Source organism: Mirounga leonina, unplaced genomic scaffold, assembly GCF_011800145.1.
Source record: "Mirounga leonina isolate KUSES-001 unplaced genomic scaffold, KU_Mleo_1.0 Mir_53, whole genome shotgun sequence".
Taxonomy (NCBI): domain Eukaryota; kingdom Metazoa; phylum Chordata; class Mammalia; order Carnivora; family Phocidae; genus Mirounga; species Mirounga leonina.
In genome coordinates, this window is record NW_023270807.1 from 33,990,686 (window position 1) to 34,010,226 (window position 19,541).

A 19,541-nucleotide genomic window follows, 5' to 3' on the forward strand; every position below is an offset into this window, starting at 1 on the left:
AGCCGAAGGCAGACGCTTAATGACTGAGCCACCCAGGCGCCCCGATACTGGCACTTTTGAAGAGTGCAGTCTACTTTTGCCTACCTTTGGAATTATAAAGAAAAGAAGGTATACTGTGTGTTTAGAATTGAGGACTGATAATTGCTGGTCCTCGTTTCTGGTGAGTGTTACCGTGATAAGTGGCTCCAAATATTCTGTGATCTTGAGCAAGTCACTCTTGTATTTTTCTATTGGTAAAATGTAAATTGTGATGCTACTGTCTTAGCGTGTATATTTTTAAACTGTTTATTATAAAATTTCAAGTTTATAGAAAACAGAAAAAAATAGCATAATGAGGGACGCCTGGGTGGCTCAGTCAGTTAAGCGTCTGCCTTCGGCTCAGGTCATGATCCCAGGGTCCTGGGATCGAGTCCCGCATCGGGCTCCCTGCTCAGCGGGAGGCCTGCTTCTCCCTCTCTCACTCCCCCTCTCACTCCCCCTGCTTGTGTTCCCTCTCTCGCTGTGTCTCTCTGTCAAATAAATAAATAAAATCTTTAAAAAAAAAAAAAAAAGAAAAAGAAAAAAATAGCATAATGAATCTCTGTGTCCATCACCCAGCTTCAACAAGTAACATTTTCTGGCATTCCTGTTTCATCTTTTCTTAACACTTTCTTCTTGTGAAGTTTTTCTTTTTTTTTTAAGATTTTATTTATTTGTCAGAGAGAGAGAGAGTGCGCACAAGCAGGGGGAGTGGCAGGCAGAGGGAGAAGCAGGCGCTTCACTGAGCTGGGGGCCCAATATGGGACTCGATCCCAGGATCCTGGGATCATGACCTGAGCCGAAGGCAGACACTTAACCGACTGAGCCACCCAGGCATCCCGACTTCTTGTGAAATTTTAAAGCCATAGTCCCAAATATCACATCATTTCACTTATAAATACTTTGGTATATGTCTTTAACAGATGAGAACTTTGTAAAAAACCAACCACAATACCATTATCGCACCCAGAAAATAAGGACCAAATAAGGGCCACACATTGAGTTGGATGATATGCCTTATAACAGCAGTTCCCCTCCTTTTTTTTTTTTTTTCCTTTTTGACATTTATATGTGGAAGAAACTGAGTCATCTGTTCTCTAGAATTTCTAGGATTTCCCACATTCTAGATTTCTCCCGTCTGGTGCCTTAAATATTTTCTTCCATTTTCTATGTTTTTTGTAAACTGGTAGATCTACAGTCTTGTTTAAATTAGGTTCATCTTCTGGGTTTTTGGCAAGAATACTTCATTAGTAGTACTCAGCATTATGCATAGGTTTAATGTCTATAAAAGTAAGTGCTTATCATGTGTGTAATTTATTTGAGTAAAAGACAGACTAGTAAAGAAGCAAAGATTGTTATAAGTAGTTCCTATATTTTAGCCAGAAGATCAGCTGCCATGTTACTTGACTCACACCAACCCTAGAGTGGATGAGATTGTCCTTGAGAACCTTCACCTTAATAGTCACATTAAGGAAACTACAAGAGGACCCAGGTAAGGACAAAACATTACTTTAAGGAATGCTGTCAACCCTCTTTTGTTTGCTTCATTAAATTTTTAAATTGCATTGTCCTGTTCTAGATACTGTCCGTCCATTGAATCAAAGGTTTTGCGTTTTCCAAACCGTCTACATCAGGTTTGGCTGGAACCTGAAGGAATGGATTCTGACCTCATCTACCCTCAAGGGTTATCTGTGACACTACCAGCTGAATTACAAGAGAAAATGATCACATGCATTAAAGGCTTGGAGAAAGCTAAAATGATTCAGCCAGGTAAAGAGAATCACAGCTGCCCTTCCATATGAGCTCAGCATTGCTTTAGCAGTGAGGAGGTCTTAGCTACAGTTATAGCTGCCTAGAGCCTCAGAAGACAAAGCCCAACATCTGTGCATTTAAAATATTCTTTGTTTTTCAAGAGCATTTAATGATAATCTTTGCATCTCTAGTTTGAGACAAATCCAGCTCGGTTTTTACTTATTTTGTATCATTTATTCTTTGGTCAGGCTATGGTGTTCAGTATGATTACTTAGACCCCCGTCAGATCACTCCTTCTCTTGAGACTCATTTGGTGCAACGGCTGTTCTTTGCTGGCCAGATAAATGGCACTACTGGTTATGAGGAAGCTGCAGCTCAAGTAAGTGGTTGTTCAAATGTTACTATGAACAGAAAAGGGCAGGAAAAGAACTGGTGTTCCTCCTTTTAATTTCTGTTGTGATAACTATATAGGTCTTAGATACAACTCATAAACTGTAATGGAAGACTTATTTCTATTTCAGGGTATACAGGGATGGCTACTATATACAAGAGAATTTAAAAAAACACCTGTGGGTTATGTTTTGTTTTGTTTTTGTTTTTAATGTTTTTATTTGCATGTAGTTGGCCCACAATGTTACATTAGTTTCAAGTGTACAGCTGAGTGATTTGACAAGTTTATACATTCTGCTGTGTTCACCACAAATGTAGCTACTATCCGTCTGTCCCGTCTGTCCTGTCTGTCCCGTTGCATCCCTACTACAGTATCATTGACTGTATTCCTTATGCTGTGCTAAACACTTGTGGTTTTAATTCTCTTTTCTGAGCTCCTAGGTCTGGTATCATATTTGATTAGATTTACTGTATTTAGGAATTTTTTAAAAGATTTTTTTTTTTTATTTGCCAGAGAAAAAGAGCACAAGCAGGGGTGAGAGGCAAGTAGAAGGAGAAGCAGGTTCCTTGCCAAGCAAGGAGCCAGACGTGGGACTCGATCCCAGGACCCTGGGATCATAACCTGAGCCAAAGGAAGACGCTCAACCAGCTGAGCCACCTAGGCATCCCTATTTTGAAAAATTTTATTTTTAAGTAATCTCTACACCCAAAGTGGGGCTCACACTTAATAACCCCGAGATCGAGAGTTGCATTCTCTACTAACTGAGCCAGCCAGGCACCCCTGAATTGTTTTGAAAAAGAAAATTTAGTTCTTTCAACATAACTTTATTGCAAATTATCATATTCCTTTTAAGTGAGAAGTTATGTTATTTTTACTTGTAAGTGGGAAAAGGCTAGAAGAGTTTTATGGGTGGATTTTAAAAAACATATTAGCCCACCTAAAGCTTATCAGGAATGTTAAATATTTTTGAAAACAATGAAACATAGCATTCTAAAGGAGCACATTACCTGTCTTGTTTTTGAGTATGTATCACATTTTCTCTCTCTATTCTCTCTCTTCTGGGCAGTGCCTGCTTTCTTAATACCCGACGCTGTTTTTTAGGTAGTGTTCTAAGGTAGCTCTTTGTTCAGTTCATAATGGCCTTTTAAACATTTCAGTCCTCTCGTAGGGTGTGATAGCTGGAATCAATGCAAGTCTTCGGGTCAAACGGAAGCCTCCTTTTGTCGTCAGCCGAACAGAAGGCTACATAGGAGTCTTGATTGATGACCTCACCACACTGGGCACCAACGAACCCTACCGCATGTTTACAAGCCGAGCAGAGTTCCGTCTGTCACTGCGCCCTGATAATGCCGACAGCAGGCTCACGTTCCGAGGTAACTCTTCACTGGTTTACTTCACCAGGTTTACTCTTCCTTGAAACCTCTCTTATTATATTCTTTCCCTCCCTCTTCTAGGGTATAAGGAAGTTGGCTGTGTGTCCCAACAACGATATGAAAGAGCTTCTTGGATGAAGTCTTCTTTGGAAGAAGGCATTTCTGTGCTAAAATCCATTGAGTTTTCAAGTTCTAAATGGAAAAAATTAATTCCAGAGGCTTCTATAAGTATTGGTAAAAGTCTGCCTCTCAGGTATGTACTTTTAGTATAGACTTTTCTCACTCTTTACAGAAAAGTGAGATTGTTTCAGAGAGACATTACTTGTGGGTTCCCTTTTTAATTTCTTTTTTATTTTTTGGATTCCGTATTTTAAATGAATTTAGCTTACTTTTGGTTTCTTTTCAAAATCCTTTAAATGTAACTCAACTCTTTATTCAGGATTAAAAATATATATGATTCTAAATTATTATTATTTTTTTATATAATATTTCTGAGGCTCCCATTGAGTTCTTCTGGCTTTCCTAAGATTTAGAGGATACAAACCAAGAAATACTGTTAATCCGCCTTCTTTTATAAGTATGGAGTAATTGGAAACCTCTTTTTTTTTAACTTATTTATTTATTTTAGAAAAAAAGAGAGAGAGTGTGTGCGCATGTGAGGGTAGGGAGGGGCAAAGGGAGAGAATCTCAAGCAGATTCTGCACTGAGTGTGGAGCCCGACACAGGGCTCAGTTTCACGATCCTGAGATCATGACCTGAGCCTAAACGACTGAGCCACCCAATCGACTGAGCCACCAAGGCGCCCCCAAAACTGCTTTGATTAAAGAGAGTATTTTAAATTCTGTGGACTTACTGGCAGAGTTCCTTGCTACATATTAGGGGTTTTTTTGTCCTTGCTTTTATCATTCTGGTTAAATGGACTCTGAATCTAAAGGACATAAATATAGAGCTTTGCTTCATAGATACGTTCCTAAGGACCTTGCATAGTTCAAAATCTGCATATCTCACCACTCATTTTTCCCATTTAAAAAAATGTAAGCTAATTCAGGTGGGGAGGTGCCTAGAAGGCATAAATCTTAAAATCATTGTAGCTTAGAAGCAAATATGGTGGCATTGATTTTGCAGCTATGTCTCCAATATATTTTTCTTTTATATTTTTCCTTTTTTAAAAAAAAAAACCTGTTTTCCTTGTGCGGGATTTTGTGGACTTAAAAGGTGTACCCATTTTAGTGCTGCTTTTTATTATCTCTAATCTTCCAATGCTCTCTCCTTGACTAACAGCCTGGCAAAATGCGTCCTTGTTTGACTTTCCTCTCATCAAGGTGTCTTATCATTTATAACTTCTATCCCCAAGTTTTCATTTTCACAGGAATTTCCCAAAGCACTGACACTACTGTTAGAGGATATTAAGCAGATTTTTTAAATTACAGTAATAGTAAGTGTTAAAGAACCTGCATAGAGGCGCCTGGGTGGCTCAGTCGTTAAGCGTCTGCCTTCAGCTCAGGTCATGATCCCAGGGTCCTGGGATTGAGTCCCGCATCGGGCTCCCTGCTCCGCGGGAAGCCTGCTTCTCCCTCTCCCACTCCCCCTGCTTGTGTTCCCTCTCTCGCTGTGTCTGTCAAATAAATAAATAAAATCTTTAAAAAAAAAAAAGAACCTGCATAGTAGTCACCCAAACAAGGAAATCTTATTCACAGGAGTGACAGCTTGATTGACAAATGAGGACAGTGGATATATTTACCAGCTAAGTGGCACTGGGAGATGGCAGTAGTATATAGTTTATAATCTACTCAGTATTCCAGGTGTTTGTTTAAATTTAGGAAGGCTCGCATTATTTCAGACTCTGTGCAAGGAATTTATGTATTTCAAATTTATATAACTAGAATTTGCATTAAATGTAACTAATGTGTATGAGGTAACATTGCCAGTGGGGTAATTGATTGTTTTTAACACAGTCTAAAAAGCTAATCGATGAATAAAAATATGAATGAAAAGGCTAGCAGTTTTACATTTTTATCAAACTAATCCCAAGAGTGATTTTATTAGGGTGATTAAAAAAATAATAATTTAGCCAAATGCTTTTTTAAAAAATTCAGGTTATCTTTCCCTTCGGGAGAAACCAGGGTCCCAGTCGCCATATTTTATTTCAGCAGAATAGTTACAGTCTAGCATTCAGACTCCCTAAATGAATTCACTTTATCAATGCCTAGATATGTAAAGCTAGAAAGATAAAAAATTGGTCAAAATACATTTATTGCATTTACTGTGTACATGTCAGGCTCTGTGCTAAGCACTCAGAAGTTGAACCAGACTTTGAACAGGCATTTTAACGGAAGAGATACATAAGTAACTGCATACACATTTCCTGTCAGGATTATAGGGAAATACACTGATGTGTTAGATTTTCTCTTGTGTTCTTTTGAAGTGTGCTAACTTGTCCTCTCTGTGCCAGAGCTCTGACCTCTGAGATTTAGGCTTGATTCAAAGCAGGTCTTGAAGTTTGGACCTGAGAACAGTTCCAAGGCTTGTAAATAAATTATTTTTAAAAAATGTTTAAGTTGGATGGTCAAGGTCTTTTCTTTGAGGTTGTCACCATCATGCTAGATTCCAAGATAACGCTTTTTTTGGTTAGTCATTAGGTGTGTTCCAGTATGTTCTATAGTTTATTTCTTTTTAAGATTTTATTTATTTGAGAGAGAGAGAGAGAGTACACACACATGAGCCAGGGGAGGGGCAGAGAAGTAGAACCCCTGCTGAGCAGGGAGCCCAACATGAGACTCGATCCCAGGACTCTGGAATCATGACCTAAGCTGAAGGCAGACACTTAACCTTAACTGAGCCACCCAGGCACCCTGTTCTGTAGTTTAAAAGACAACCCAGCCATTTCTCTCTTGGCGCTTAAGGAAGGTTTCATTATAGCTTGAGATGAGGCCTCTGTAATTAATTAGATGACCTAATTTGTCTCTTGAATCACAGCAGAACTTCCCAGAATTTCTGGACATTCCTAGAGCAGGTGGTCTGAGGAAGAAATGAGTCAAGCATCCTCAAAGGGTGATAATGCATGACTGGTAATTAACAGTAAAGAAGGTTGGTTGGGAGGTCTGGGAAGACTTGGCAACCCTGGATGGACAGATCTGGATTTCTGTTGACTTGATAATTAATTTAATTGATTTTGGGTGGACAGAATTTATCAAAAACATAATCTATTAGAGGGATAGATCAAAATTAGTAAATAGAAGTAAAACGAATTGAGGCAGTAAATATGGGGAAATTATACAGATTAGTGAGTCTTGTGAGAACCAAACAAAATGAGAAGGAAACTGCAGGATATTTCCCAGTCTTGGGACCACAGGAATGAGGTGAGCCAAGGGCAGTACCATAGTTCAACTAAGTAGAACCAAGGTCTTGACAACAGTGGAACTCATTATGTACCACTTTTAGTTACCCTGGCAATAACCTTTTTTTCCCCCCATTAATTTTTTTATTGTTATGTTAATCACCATACATTACATCATTAGTTTTTGATGCAGTGTTCCATGATTCATTGTTCATGTATAACACCCAGTGCTCCATTCAGTACGTGCCCTCTTTAATACCCATCACCAGGCTAACCCATCCCCCCACCTCCCTCCCCTCTAGAACCCTCAGTTTGTTTCTCAGAGTCCATAGTCTCTCATGGTTCGTCTCCCCCACTGATTTCCCCCCCTTCATTTCACCCTTCCTACTATCTTTTTTTTTTTTTTTTAACATATAATGTATTATTTGTTTCAGAGCTACAGGTCTGTGATTCAACAGTCTTACACAATTCACAGCACTCACCACAGCACATACCCTCCACAATGTCTATCACCCAGGCACACCATCCCTCCTGCCCCCTACCACTCCAGCAACCCTCAGGTTATTTCCTGAGATTAAGAATTCCTCATATCAGTGAGGTCATATAATACATGTCTTTCTCTGATTGACTTATTTCACTCAGCATAATACCCTCCACTTCCATCCACGTCGCTGCAGATGGCAAGATTTCATTCCTTTTGATGGCTGCATAATATTCCATTGTATATATATACCACATCTTCTTTATCCATTCATCTGTCAATGGACATCTTGACTCTTTCCATAGTTTGACTATTGTGGACATTGCTGCTATAAACATCGGGGTGCACGTACCCCTTCTGATCACCACATTTGTATCTTTGGGGTAAATGCCCAATAGTGCAATTGCTGGGTCATAGGGCAGCTCTATTTTCTCAACTTTTTGAGGAACCTCCATACTGTTTTCCAGAGTGGCTGCACCAGCTTGCATTCCCACCAACAGTGTAGGAGGGTTCCCCTTTTAAATAAGTTATAACCAAAAAAGTCACATGAACTGATGTCAGTAATAATTAACAGAGCAACAACTGGTGTGGTTCACTTCACCTTAGGGAAGGATTAGGGGATGGGGATGGCTGAGAACAAGAAGGAATCTGAGATCAGTACGAAAGGGATTAAACTGGCCAAAGGAGCACCAGAACTTCTGGAGATGAAACATACCTGAAGTTTCTCTCTCTAGTTGGATCTTAACAGGTGTCAATGAGTCAGTCAAGTTATTGCAAATCTCATCTGATCTACCTGTCAGCATTTATACTGAGGCATGTTCTTTTGGTGAGCCATGTAAGTTGCCTGGGAATTTTAGCAATTGTCTCTATTAGCTGCATGTATTGATTGCTCTCCTCTTCCCTTGCTTTGGCTCAGGAGGCCTTAGCCTAACCAGAGTAGTGGAAGTAGAACTGAGAATTAGCTCCTTGAAGTTCCCAATCAGTAAAAATTGAAATGGAGATTATACTAAATTAGAAAATAACTGACTGGAAGAATACATAGGAACCCTTGACCATCATTTTCATCAGTTTGTTTTGCAGAACCTTAAAACATACAGGGAGGGGGGGCGCCTGGGTGGCTCAGTCGTTAAGCGTCTGCCTTCGGCTCAGGTCATGATCCCAGGGTCCTGGGATCGAGCCCCGCATCGGGCTCCCTGCTCGGCGGGAAGCCTGCTTCTCCCTCTCCCACTCCCCCGCTTGTGTTCCTGCTCTCACTAACTCTCTCTCTCTAATAAATAAATAAAATCTTAAAAAAAAAAAAAAAACATACAGGGAGGGGCCTCTTGTTCTTATTTGGGGAGTTCTGCAAAAGCAAGAAAGAGCTCTTCAGGTGGTTTTGAGCATGCAAGAGGATGACTCCTTCACAGGACATGGGGCTTAACATGATTTAGATGTAAATTCTTAAGGAATTCAAACCCTTGTTATCAGAGGATATTTTGTCCTTACAAGAAAGGGAGGACAAAAGGATTATAGTAATGCAACCTTTACCAACAACTTATTTCTCATAATAAAGGAGAGGAGTTGGGGAGAATTACAAACTAGTATTATTGAGGTTCTCCTGTGTTGCAAATCTACTGCATTTGCTGACTGTGCTTGGAAAGAATTAGGAGTATATCTTTTGATATTAGTATTAATTCTGAGATTTGGCATTATTTCCAAGGAATCTTCTTCTTAATCTGGCTTATATGATATAGACCCCTATGTTTTGTTTTGGGTTTTTTTTTTTTTACCCCTATGCTAATGAAACTTTTGTATATTTGCAGAGCTCTAGATGTTCTGAAGTACGAAGAAGTTGACATGAAGTTGTTAGCCAAGGCTATTCCAGAGCCCTTGAAGAAGTACATTAAATGTAGAGAGCTAGCTGAAAGACTGAAAATAGAAGGTAGAAAATAATTTTTTACTTACATGCCTATACATTCTCTTTTCCATTTGTGCAAATTATGAATGGATAGCAGATTCATTGAGTTAGGAGGAGCTATTATTACCATAGAACCAGCATAGTCTTAGGCTCTGTGCTATTCAGAGTGGGGTTCCCAGGGTAACAGCATTGCAACACATGGGGGCTTGTTAGGATTACAGAATTTCACAGTCTTCCTCAGACCCATTGAATAAGCATCTTCATTTTAACAAGATCTCTAGGTAATTTGTGAGTACATTTCAAGTTTTGGGAAATGCTATAAGGTTTACCAAAAATAACCCCCCAAAACCAAAAAAACACAAAACTTTTTTTCCTTAAACTTTCTTTTACATTTTCCTCATCTAGTGTTCTAACGATGAGAAAAATAATACTGTCTTTGGCTTTCACAGTATACCGGCATACGGGCACCTGGGTGGCTCAGTCAGTTGAGCATCTGACTCTTGTTTTCAGCTCAGGTCATGATCTCAGGGTGGTGAGATCGACCCGTGTCAGGCTCTGAACTCAGCGTGGAGTCTGCTTCAGATTCTTTCTCCCTCTTCCTCTCCCTCCAGCTCTCTCTCTCCTCTCAAATGAATAAAATCTTAAAAACAACAACAACAACAACAATATACTGGAATACTCTACCATGAAAATACTTATTTTGCATCAGGCAAATCTGAGCCTGCCCCTGGTACATTGTAACATATATCGTGCTCTTATACTCTTGGTCAGTGTACTGACCATCAATGCTATGGATGACTTTGTAGTTGTACTCTATTTTTTTTAAGTTTTTTATTATGAAAAATTTCACACACAAAAAATAATATCAGCTTCTGCATTTTGATAGATGTTTTTTTCCTGGAGTGGCAAATTATGTGGAGAAAAAGGCAGGGAACAGAAAGAGCTGGGGAGAAGGGTAGGAAAAGTTGGATAATGATGTATTGTTCAAATGGAAAAGGACTTTAAATTCCTTAGAGACCAGCCAAGGTTGTAAGAATGCTGCATTCCTTCTAGCAATGGCATTTTCTTTCAGTTCCAGAGAGATCTATCACTTTGCTATCCTTTGGCTATACATACAGGGTGACCCAAGTGCTACCTATCACCCACCATGCAAGTTAACAGAAGTCTAGCACCAAAGAGAAACTCAACAAAACTCTAGGATCATTATTCCAAATGACCAAACACTATACTTATACTAATGTATGAGAAATAATGTTGACAGGGATGCCTGGGTGGTTCAGTCAGTTAAGTGTCTACCTTTGGCTTAGGTCATGATCCTAGGGTCCTGGGATCGAGTCCCTCATTGGGCTCCTTGCTCAGCAGGGAGCCTGCTTTTCCCTCTGCCTGCCGCTCCCCCTGCTTGTGCTCTCTGTCTCTCTGACAAATAAAATCTTAAAAAAAAAAAAAAAGAAAGAATGTTGACCTTTTATTTCAACATCATAATTTCTCTACTGAGTAAAAATTCAGTAAAACATTCAGACTGTTATCAGTGATTCTCAAATCAGTACATGGACCCCCCCCCCCCGCCCCGCCACCAGATAGCAAGTTTCTTTCTTTTTTTAAAGATTTTATTTATTTGACAGACAGAGACATAGTGAGAGAGGGAACACAAGCAGGGCGGGGTGGGAGAGGGAGAAGCAGGCTCTCCGCTGAGCAGGGAGCCCGATGCGGGGCTCGATCCCAGGACCCTGGGATCATGACCTGAGCTGAAGGCAGACGCTTAACGACTGAGCCACCCAGGCGCCCCAAATAGCAACTTTCTTGATGGCAGAAATCAACTTCAGATTCTTCTTTGTATTCTCTCTCAGGTTTTGTTATATATATATTTGGAAGTTTAAATAAATATACCTTTAAATATATATTATCTCTCATTTATATTCCATGATCCTCTATGGGGTCTATTTATGAGTCATACAATTATATTACAGTTTTTTGTGCTACTTTGTCATATTATAATTTGTATTAAGCCCTTTACATGCAGTATTTTGTTTAGTATTTAGAATTGTTCTGTGAAGGATAGGTATTAACATTATTGTCTTAATTTTACATTAAGTGGTAACTTGCCCAAGATCACACAATTGGTGAGTGGCAGAGCTGGAAATTTGAACCTAGCTTGTCTAACTGTGAGGCCTGTGCACTTCACAACTTTTTGTTGCCATAAAGACCATCAGAAGTCATCTGACTCAGCCCTTACAATTTCTAGAGATGGGGCACCTGGATGGCTCAGGCAGTCAAGTGTCCCTCTCTTGGTTTCAGCTCAGGTCTCGATCTCAGGGTTGTGAGTTCAAGCCCCACACTGGGCTCCACGCTGGGTGTGGAGCCTACTTACAAAAAAAAAACAACAACAAAAAGGTAAAAAGAAGCTAAGGCCCAGAATGATAATGACCTGCCCATAGTTAGAGGATAATTCATTGGTAGGGCCAGGCTTCGAGCTGAGATTTTCTGCTAGTCAAGTAACAGAAGCAAATGTTACCAAAACCTTTAGGGAAGACTGGCTTCCTTGAACAGAATACAGTAACCACCTCAATTTAGATTTTAAAACAGGTTTTAAGTTTATTTTTCTAAGAACAGAATGCTATACAAAATAATTGCTAAATTATCCTAACTTCACTTCTGAATAAAACCTTAAATTATGTATTACATCTAAAAATCTCTACTTTTGAAAATTATAGCTTTAGGGGCGCCTGGGTGGCTCAGTCGTTAGGCGTCTGCCTTCGGCTCAGGTCATGATCCCAGGGTCCTGGGATTGAGCCCTGCATCAGGCTCCCTGCTTGGCAGGAAGCCTGCTTCGACCTCTTGCACTCCCCCTGCTTGTGTTCCCTCTCTCGCTCTCTCTCTGTCAAATAAATAAATAAAATCTTTAAAAAAAATTTTTTTAGGGGCGCCTGGGTGGCTCAGATGGTTAAGCGTCTGCCTTCGGCTCAGGTCATGATCCCAGGGTCCTGGGATCGAGTCCCACATCGGGCTCCCTGCTCCTTGGGAGCCTTCTTCTCTCTCTCTCTCTCTCCCTGTCTCTCATGAATAAATAAATCAAATCTTTAAAAAAAAATTTTTTTTTTAAATAAATGAATAAAAATTATAGCTTTATATGGACATAATTCTGAAAACCATTTTCTTAAAGAAACAGCTGATCTTTAGGGCCTAACATTCCAAACCACAGCCTATTGAGGGTTTGCACTGAGAGGGAAAATTTGCACTGAGAGGAAAAGCAGTATCTTAATTTTCCAGATTTTTTAAATTTCTGAGTATCTCTACATCCAACATGGAGCTTGAACTCACAACCCTGAGATCAAGAATCACGTGCTGTACTGACTGATCCAGGAAGGAGCCCCTTAATTTTCCAGATTTTTTTTCTTAAAGATTTTATTTACTTGACAGAGAGGGAGAGTGGGAGAGCATAAGCACTGGGGAGCGGCAGGGGAGAGGAAGAAGCAGGCTCCCCACCGAGCAGGGACCCTGACTTGGAGCTCGATCCCAGAACCCTGGGATCATGACCTGAGCCAAAGGCAGACACTTAGCCAACTGAACCACCCAGGTGCCCCAATTTTCCAGATTTTTGAAATGAAAAGGACATGCAGTAAACTATCAAACAGAATGCTATATTGGTATGCAAGATACTCCCGCTCTCATTTAGCCTCAACTTCCTCATCTACAAAAGGGAACACTTTTTTTTTTTTTTAAGATTTTATTTATTTATTTGACAGAGAGAGATAGCGAGAGCAGGAACACAAGCAGGGGGAGTGGGAGAGGGAGAAGCAGGCTTCCCACCGAGCAGGGAGCCCAATGTGGGACTCGATCCCAGGAACCTGAGCCGAAGGCAGACACTTAACAACTGAGCCACCCAGGCGCCCCAAAAGGGAACACTTAACCCCATTTATCTCCTGGTGTTAGGAAAAGTGTTGAATGACATAATATATACAAAAGTTTTTTGTAAATTGTAAAAAGCTATAAAAACACAAGTAAATATACTCTGAGTGTCATAACATAATTAATTCTGTTCACCAGCCACTTATGAATCAGTGTTGTTCCATCAGCAACAACAAATAAACGAAGTTCAGCAAGATGAAGCGCTCCAACTGCCAAAAGACCTAGATTATTTAACCCTCAGAGATGTGTCTTTGTCTTATGAAGTTCGAGAGAAGCTACATTTCAGTCGCCCAGAAACGGTAAGAAACCAGGCAGTGGAGCAGGTTATAAAGAGCTGGTGCTTTAATTTTTTAAACCTGGATTTACAGCGGTCACATAATTAATGTTTTAGTTCATCATAAAAAATCTAACCTCTTATTTTCATAATTATATCTCTTTGTATGACAGATGTTGGTTTGTTTTTCAGAGACCAAAAACCATAGTCTAAATAAATAACTAGAAGAATTGAGTTGATTAAAATTATTCTCTAGTCCCAACTATGTGCTAAACCACAGTGCAAACTAGTATAATGCATGACATAAAAGAAAGCACATTAGGTTAATACATGTGAGTGGTTTTCAAATCACCGCTTGGTTCCCTCCCTAGGAGTTCCATAGTGTTGGCTTAGAAGCTACTAGGAGGAAGAAGGGAGCAAAAAAAAAAAAAGGTCCCTCACCCCATGCTTCTGTCTAACTGTGTGTGTATGTGTGTCTGTAAATGTCTGCAAACAAATTAAAATTTTTATTATATGGTATATAGTATTGGACTTCTAGTAACAAATATTTAAAGACTAATAGGCTATATTTATCCATTCTGAGATGCCCATTTAACATTTCTGCAACTGAGTTGTATCTTAAAAATGGATGATGTATCATAGTAATGGACAGTGGCTTTTTTTAGTGGTGATTCATATAATAAAAGGCATTTAACAAAAATATAACCTGTAAAATTTTTTGAAAAAAATTATTTTTAAAGGGAAGAGTGATTCCGTCAATGATAACATGACCTTTGACAAGTCGCTTTAACTTCTTTGAGCCTCATTTTCCCTAATTTGTAAAATGAAGGTATTAATAATAATCACATTCCCTTTATCTACTTTATAGTTATTTTGAAAATACATTAAGTTCTGAAAATATTTTATAAACTATAATATACAGATTATTAGGAGCAAAATAGATTTGATTTGATATAGCTCACTTATGTTTTATGGTTTTAATTCTTAGATTGGAGCTGCTAGTCGTATACCTGGAGTGACACCTGCTGCCATCATCAATCTGCTTCGATTTGTGAAGACCACTCAGCAAAGACAGATGGCTATGAATGAATTGCCCAAAGCTAATCAGTCCTTATGTGATACAGAAAGCCTTGAAGAGAGACAGTTATAGCTTTATATTTATAGAAGACTTTTAAGTAGTACAAGAGTATAGATAGGGTATAAGAAGTATTTATATTTAGCACCTATTAAAATAATAAAATAAACTTACTAGGTTATTATGGATTTGTCACTAATTTATGAAGAGGGCAGAGATTATACTGGTTTTTTTTTTTTTAAGATTTTATTTATTTGATAGAGAGACACAGCGAGAGAGAACACAAGCAGGGGGAGTGGCAGAGGGAGAAGCAGGCTTCCTGCTGAGCAGGGAGCCCGATGCGGGGCTCGATCCCAGGACCCCGGGATCATGACCTGAGCCGAAGGCAGACGCTTAATGACTGAGCCACCCAGGCGTACCATAACTGTGCTTTTTTATGTATCTGAAAAAAGTTATAAAGTCTTCATTTATACTCTTTCTCTTAGGTGCTCTAATACAGTGAGCCTATTAATATAACTGCAGTGTTCATCAGGGAGATAATAGTGGACCCACAACTAAACATGAAGAAAAATCTCAGCTTGCAGATTTACCTACTTATAAGGACCTTGTCCATTAAATGTTACCAAAGTGAAAGTTTTTTTTTTTTTTTTTTTTTTTAAGATTTGATTTATTTGACAGAGACACAGCGAGAGAGGGAACACAAGCAGGGGGTGTGGGAGAGGGAGAAGCAGGCTTCCCGTCAAGCAGGGAGCCCGATGTGGGGCTTGATCCCAGGACCCCAGGATCATGACCCGAGTCGAAGGCAGACGCTTAACGACTGAGCCACCCAGGTACCCCCAAAGTGAAAGTCTTATGTTCAAAACTGTTTTGAAAGTTAGTAGTCTTTTGCTTGGTTAATGAGGCAATTTCAAAGCCCCCAAATTCTTAGGGCTACAAATTTTAAACTATACAAAATCACCTAGAATCATTCAGCTGATTTCCAGCATTGGAATATAGTATGTAGGGTGAAAGTTGACTTTTGAGATTCCTATACTTCTGCAGGAAATCCTCATCAGTAATTATCTTTTTTTTCTCACCAGTAATTATCTTTGAACATTAATGAAAACCCTGTAAAATAGAAAGGTTGGAAATGATCATACTTTCCTATGATCCACAATACAGAAAATTTTTTGGCAACCTGGTTAAGGGAGAATAAAGGTAAATTTTATATCATACAGTATTTTCTTACGAAACTGTTATGGCCATGATTTCTAAACAATAAAGACAAATCCATAGTAACTGGTGACTAGTGTTTCCCTGTTTTAAGTCAGAAGTGACAGAAAAATTGAAATGATGCTGGCTCTCCTCTTCCTCTTCAGTACTTCGATTCTATGTTGTCACAAAGTTTAGGGTGGGATGACCACCTGGGTCCTTTGGCTGGCTGGTTCACCTTAACCTTTCTGTATAGACTAGAGGATGAATACAGACAAGTGGGTCAGAGAGCCTTCCTTGTTCCTGGAAATGCCAACTTGGATCTCTGGTATCATTAAGGAGAAGTTCCCATGTCAGCTTCAGGCCAAAGCAGATACTTAAGACCATACCAGGGGCCCTGAAGTCACTCTGGAAACAGATCTATGTGTTAAGCCTGATTATGGGTCAGAGGCAGCCAAAAAGCTTGTTGCTATAATCAGATATGGCTACTTGGATATAGCTCAGTTTTCATGGATTTGTTTCATCTAATTTTAGTCTTTCTGTTAAAGTAGTCAGTATCAGTAGCAAGTAAAAAGTATTTGTAATGCTGGATCATTTAGCAATGATGAATTCTTTTTGATACTTGATTTAGTAATTTCAAAAAGTGGTAAAGAATTCTTACTACAGAGGCAATATTGATTACAATACTATATTACATTTTAAAAAGGCCATTTTGCACTACCTGTTTAGCACCGGAAGGGAAATCACTGTTTTAAAACTTTTTTTCTGGTTAGGGGACACCTGGGTGGCTCAGTCGGTTAAGTGTCTGCCCAGCATCCTGGGATCGAGTCCCACATCAGGCTTCTTGCTCAGCAGGGAGCCTGCTTCTCCTCTGCCTGCCACTCCCCCTGCTTGTGCTCTCTCTCTCTGACGAATAAATAAAATCTTTAAAAAAAAAACAACAAAAAACTTTTTCTGGTTAAATACAAGAGTAAAAGCAGTGGTGCTTTTGGGGTGCTTAATGATTGAAATTTATCTTGAGGAAATATAAAGTTAAATGCTTTGGAAGGTTCTTGATGGCTGTAATTTGGGCCTAGTTGACAGTACACATATTAAGAAATTTAAGTTTTATAATGTGATTCCAGTATAATAGTAACTGACTCACTGAAAAATGATGGAAAACATTTGTTTTAGGTTCTGCCTTTTGGTTTAGGATCTTTAAATCTATAATTTAAAATGTGTTAACTTTTACAAAATTACCTTGCTTAAAAAGTGTTCCAAAACAGCTTACTTACCTTCTTGTTCTGCTGGCCAGAATGCTATAGACCATCATGCTCTAGGGAAAAATCAGTTAAGGGCGCCTGGGTGGCTCAGTTGGTTGGGCGACTGCCTTCGGCTCAGGTCATGATCCTGGAGTCCCGGGATCGAGTCCCGCATCGGGCTCCCTGCTCGGCAGGGAGTCTGCTTCTCCCTCTGACCCTCCCCCCTCTCATGTGCTCTCTCTCTCCTCTCATCCTCTCTCTCAAATAGATAAAATCTTAAAAAAAAAAAAGAAAAAGGAAAAATCAGCTAAAAATGTACTTCATAGACATCTCCCCCAATGGGGTGCCTGGGTGGCTCAGTCGGTTAAGTGTCTGTCTTCAGCTCAGGTCCTGATCTCAGGGTTCTGGGATCGAGCCCTGCATCAGGCTCCCTGCTGAATAGGGAGTCTGCTTCTCTCTCTCGCTCTGTCCCTACCCCCCAACCCTGCTTGTGCTCTCTCTCAAAGAAATAAAATCTTAAAAAAAAATCTCCCCCAACAATGACAATAGTCAGCCTCCAACAGAAGTTGGCCACACTTGTGATTTCCTCTACCCACCACAGACCACACTGCCTGGTAGTTAGATAAACTAGGTACTAAAGTTCATTTCAACAGGAACACCAAAATAAAAAAGAGGAAAGAGCTAAGGAGCACAAAGCATTTGTAAAATCATCGGTTCAGGGAGAGAGAAGGGAGGATTGTAGATTGGAACTTTTGCTAAATTAAGCCATTATAACCTTGAATTGTGAAGTTACCTCCTGTAGCCAGAGTTTGAATTTTATTATTTTTAAAAATATTTGGTCATTTTTTAGTTTCAACCTAGATTAGAATAGCCATGGCTTTTTCACTTCAGAAATTTCAACTCCTAGAAGAATACCCTGTCCAGAAGTTGTGTGAAATACTAGGAAGTCACCAACAGAGACTAGATCATTCTGAGCTGGCAGAGCTGCTTATCCTGGAGAGCACACAGTGAAAATAACCTGTTCCTCTTAGGCTCCCTCTTTACAATACTTTTACTATTGCACTTCTTTCATTCTACCTTAATTTTTAATATCTGTCTTACCTTAATCTCTTAACAAAATATAAACCTCTTGAATGCTTGCAATGTCATAGTTGTAGGGACTCAGGGCATGCTTTCTGAATGAATGAATATTACTAAAGGCAATAGATGACAAAACTAAAACTTAAGTGAATAATTAAATGGGATAAAAATATTTGACACAAATATTAAGAACTATATACTTTTGTGATTGCCTTTGTCTCCATAACTCTTGTATCTTCATATTGTCTTCGCCTTCATTTCCTCCCTATCTTCCTGTACTATCTCTGTTTTTCTGCTCCTAATATGAAATTGAAGCTTATTTTTATGACACTCATTTTATTTATGAAATAGATTTTTAGTATTTCCTAAGGTAAGAACCAGGTGAAAGAAACAATCAAGAGAATGAAAAGGCAATTCACATAATGGAAGAAAAAACCATGTATCTAATAACAGGTTAATATCCAGAATATATAAAAGACTCCTACAACTCAACAACAGCAACAACAAAAAACCCCAAACAACCCAATTAAAAAATGGGCAAAGAGCTTGACTAGATATTTCTTGCATAAGATATACAAATGACCAATAACCACATGAAAAGATGCTCAGCATCACTAGTCCTCAAAAAAATGCAAATCAAGACCACAATGAGATGCCATCTCACACCTATTAGGATGGCTATTATTAGATAAACAGAAAACAAATGTTGGCAAGACTGTGGAGAAATTGGAACCCTTATGCACTGTTGGTAGAAAAGTAAATTGGTACAGCTGCTATGGAAAACAGTATGACAGCTACCTCCACCAAAATTTAAAAAAACTACTGTATGATCCAGCAATTCCACACCTAGGTATATACCCAGAAGAATTGAAAGCAGGGTCATAAAAACCCTGTTCAAGGGTCATGTTCACAGTAGCATTATTCACAGTAGTTAAAAGGTGGAAGCAACCTAAGTGTCCATCAACAGATGCATGGGATAAGTAAAATGTATTTAAATACAGTGAAATACTTTTCAGCCTTAAAAAGAAAGCAAATTCTGACACGTTACAACATGGATGAACCTAGAGGACATTATGCTAAGTGAAATAACCCAGTCAAAAACAATATTCTAGGATTCCACTTATTTTTTTTAAGATTTTATTTATTTATTTGAGAGAGATTGGACCAGAGAAAGCACAAGCAGGGGGAGCAGCAGAGGAAGAAACAGACTCCCTGTTCAGCTGAGCAGGGAGTCTGACACAGGACTCAGTCCCAGGACCCAGGGATCATGACCTGAGCCAAAGGCAGCCGCTTAACCAACTAAGCCACCCAGGCACCCCTAGGATTCCACTTCTATGTGGTACCTAGGGTAGTCAGATTCTCCTAAAGACAAAGGAGAGTGGTGATTGGTGGGGTGGGGTGGGGGAAGAGGGAGGAATATGGAGTTATTGTTTAATGGGTACAGAGTTTCAGTTTTTGCAAGATGGGAGTTTCTGAAGAAGGATGGTAATAGTTGCACAACTGTGAATGTACTTAATGCCACTAT

The 19,541-nt window shown here is 39.3% G+C and overlaps 1 protein-coding gene across 3 annotated transcripts in view; it reads left to right on the forward strand.

Moving 5' to 3' along the window:
* MTO1 (mitochondrial tRNA translation optimization 1) overlaps positions 1-14,790 on the forward strand; it is a 29,983-nt gene extending 15,193 nt beyond the window's left edge. For all 3 annotated transcript variants that reach the window (XM_034990682.1, XM_034990683.1, XM_034990684.1), the window contains 8 exons: positions 1,398-1,510; positions 1,598-1,788; positions 2,019-2,149; positions 3,330-3,534; positions 3,616-3,787; positions 9,155-9,273; positions 13,294-13,454; positions 14,418-14,790. In XM_034990682.1, coding sequence (XP_034846573.1) covers positions 1,398-1,510; positions 1,598-1,788; positions 2,019-2,149; positions 3,330-3,534; positions 3,616-3,787; positions 9,155-9,273; positions 13,294-13,454; positions 14,418-14,579 — 1,254 coding nt within the window. In that variant the 3' untranslated portion in view covers positions 14,580-14,790. The remainder of the gene's footprint in view (positions 1-1,397; positions 1,511-1,597; positions 1,789-2,018; positions 2,150-3,329; positions 3,535-3,615; positions 3,788-9,154; positions 9,274-13,293; positions 13,455-14,417) is intronic.
* The last annotated feature ends 4,751 nt before the right edge of the window (positions 14,791-19,541 follow it).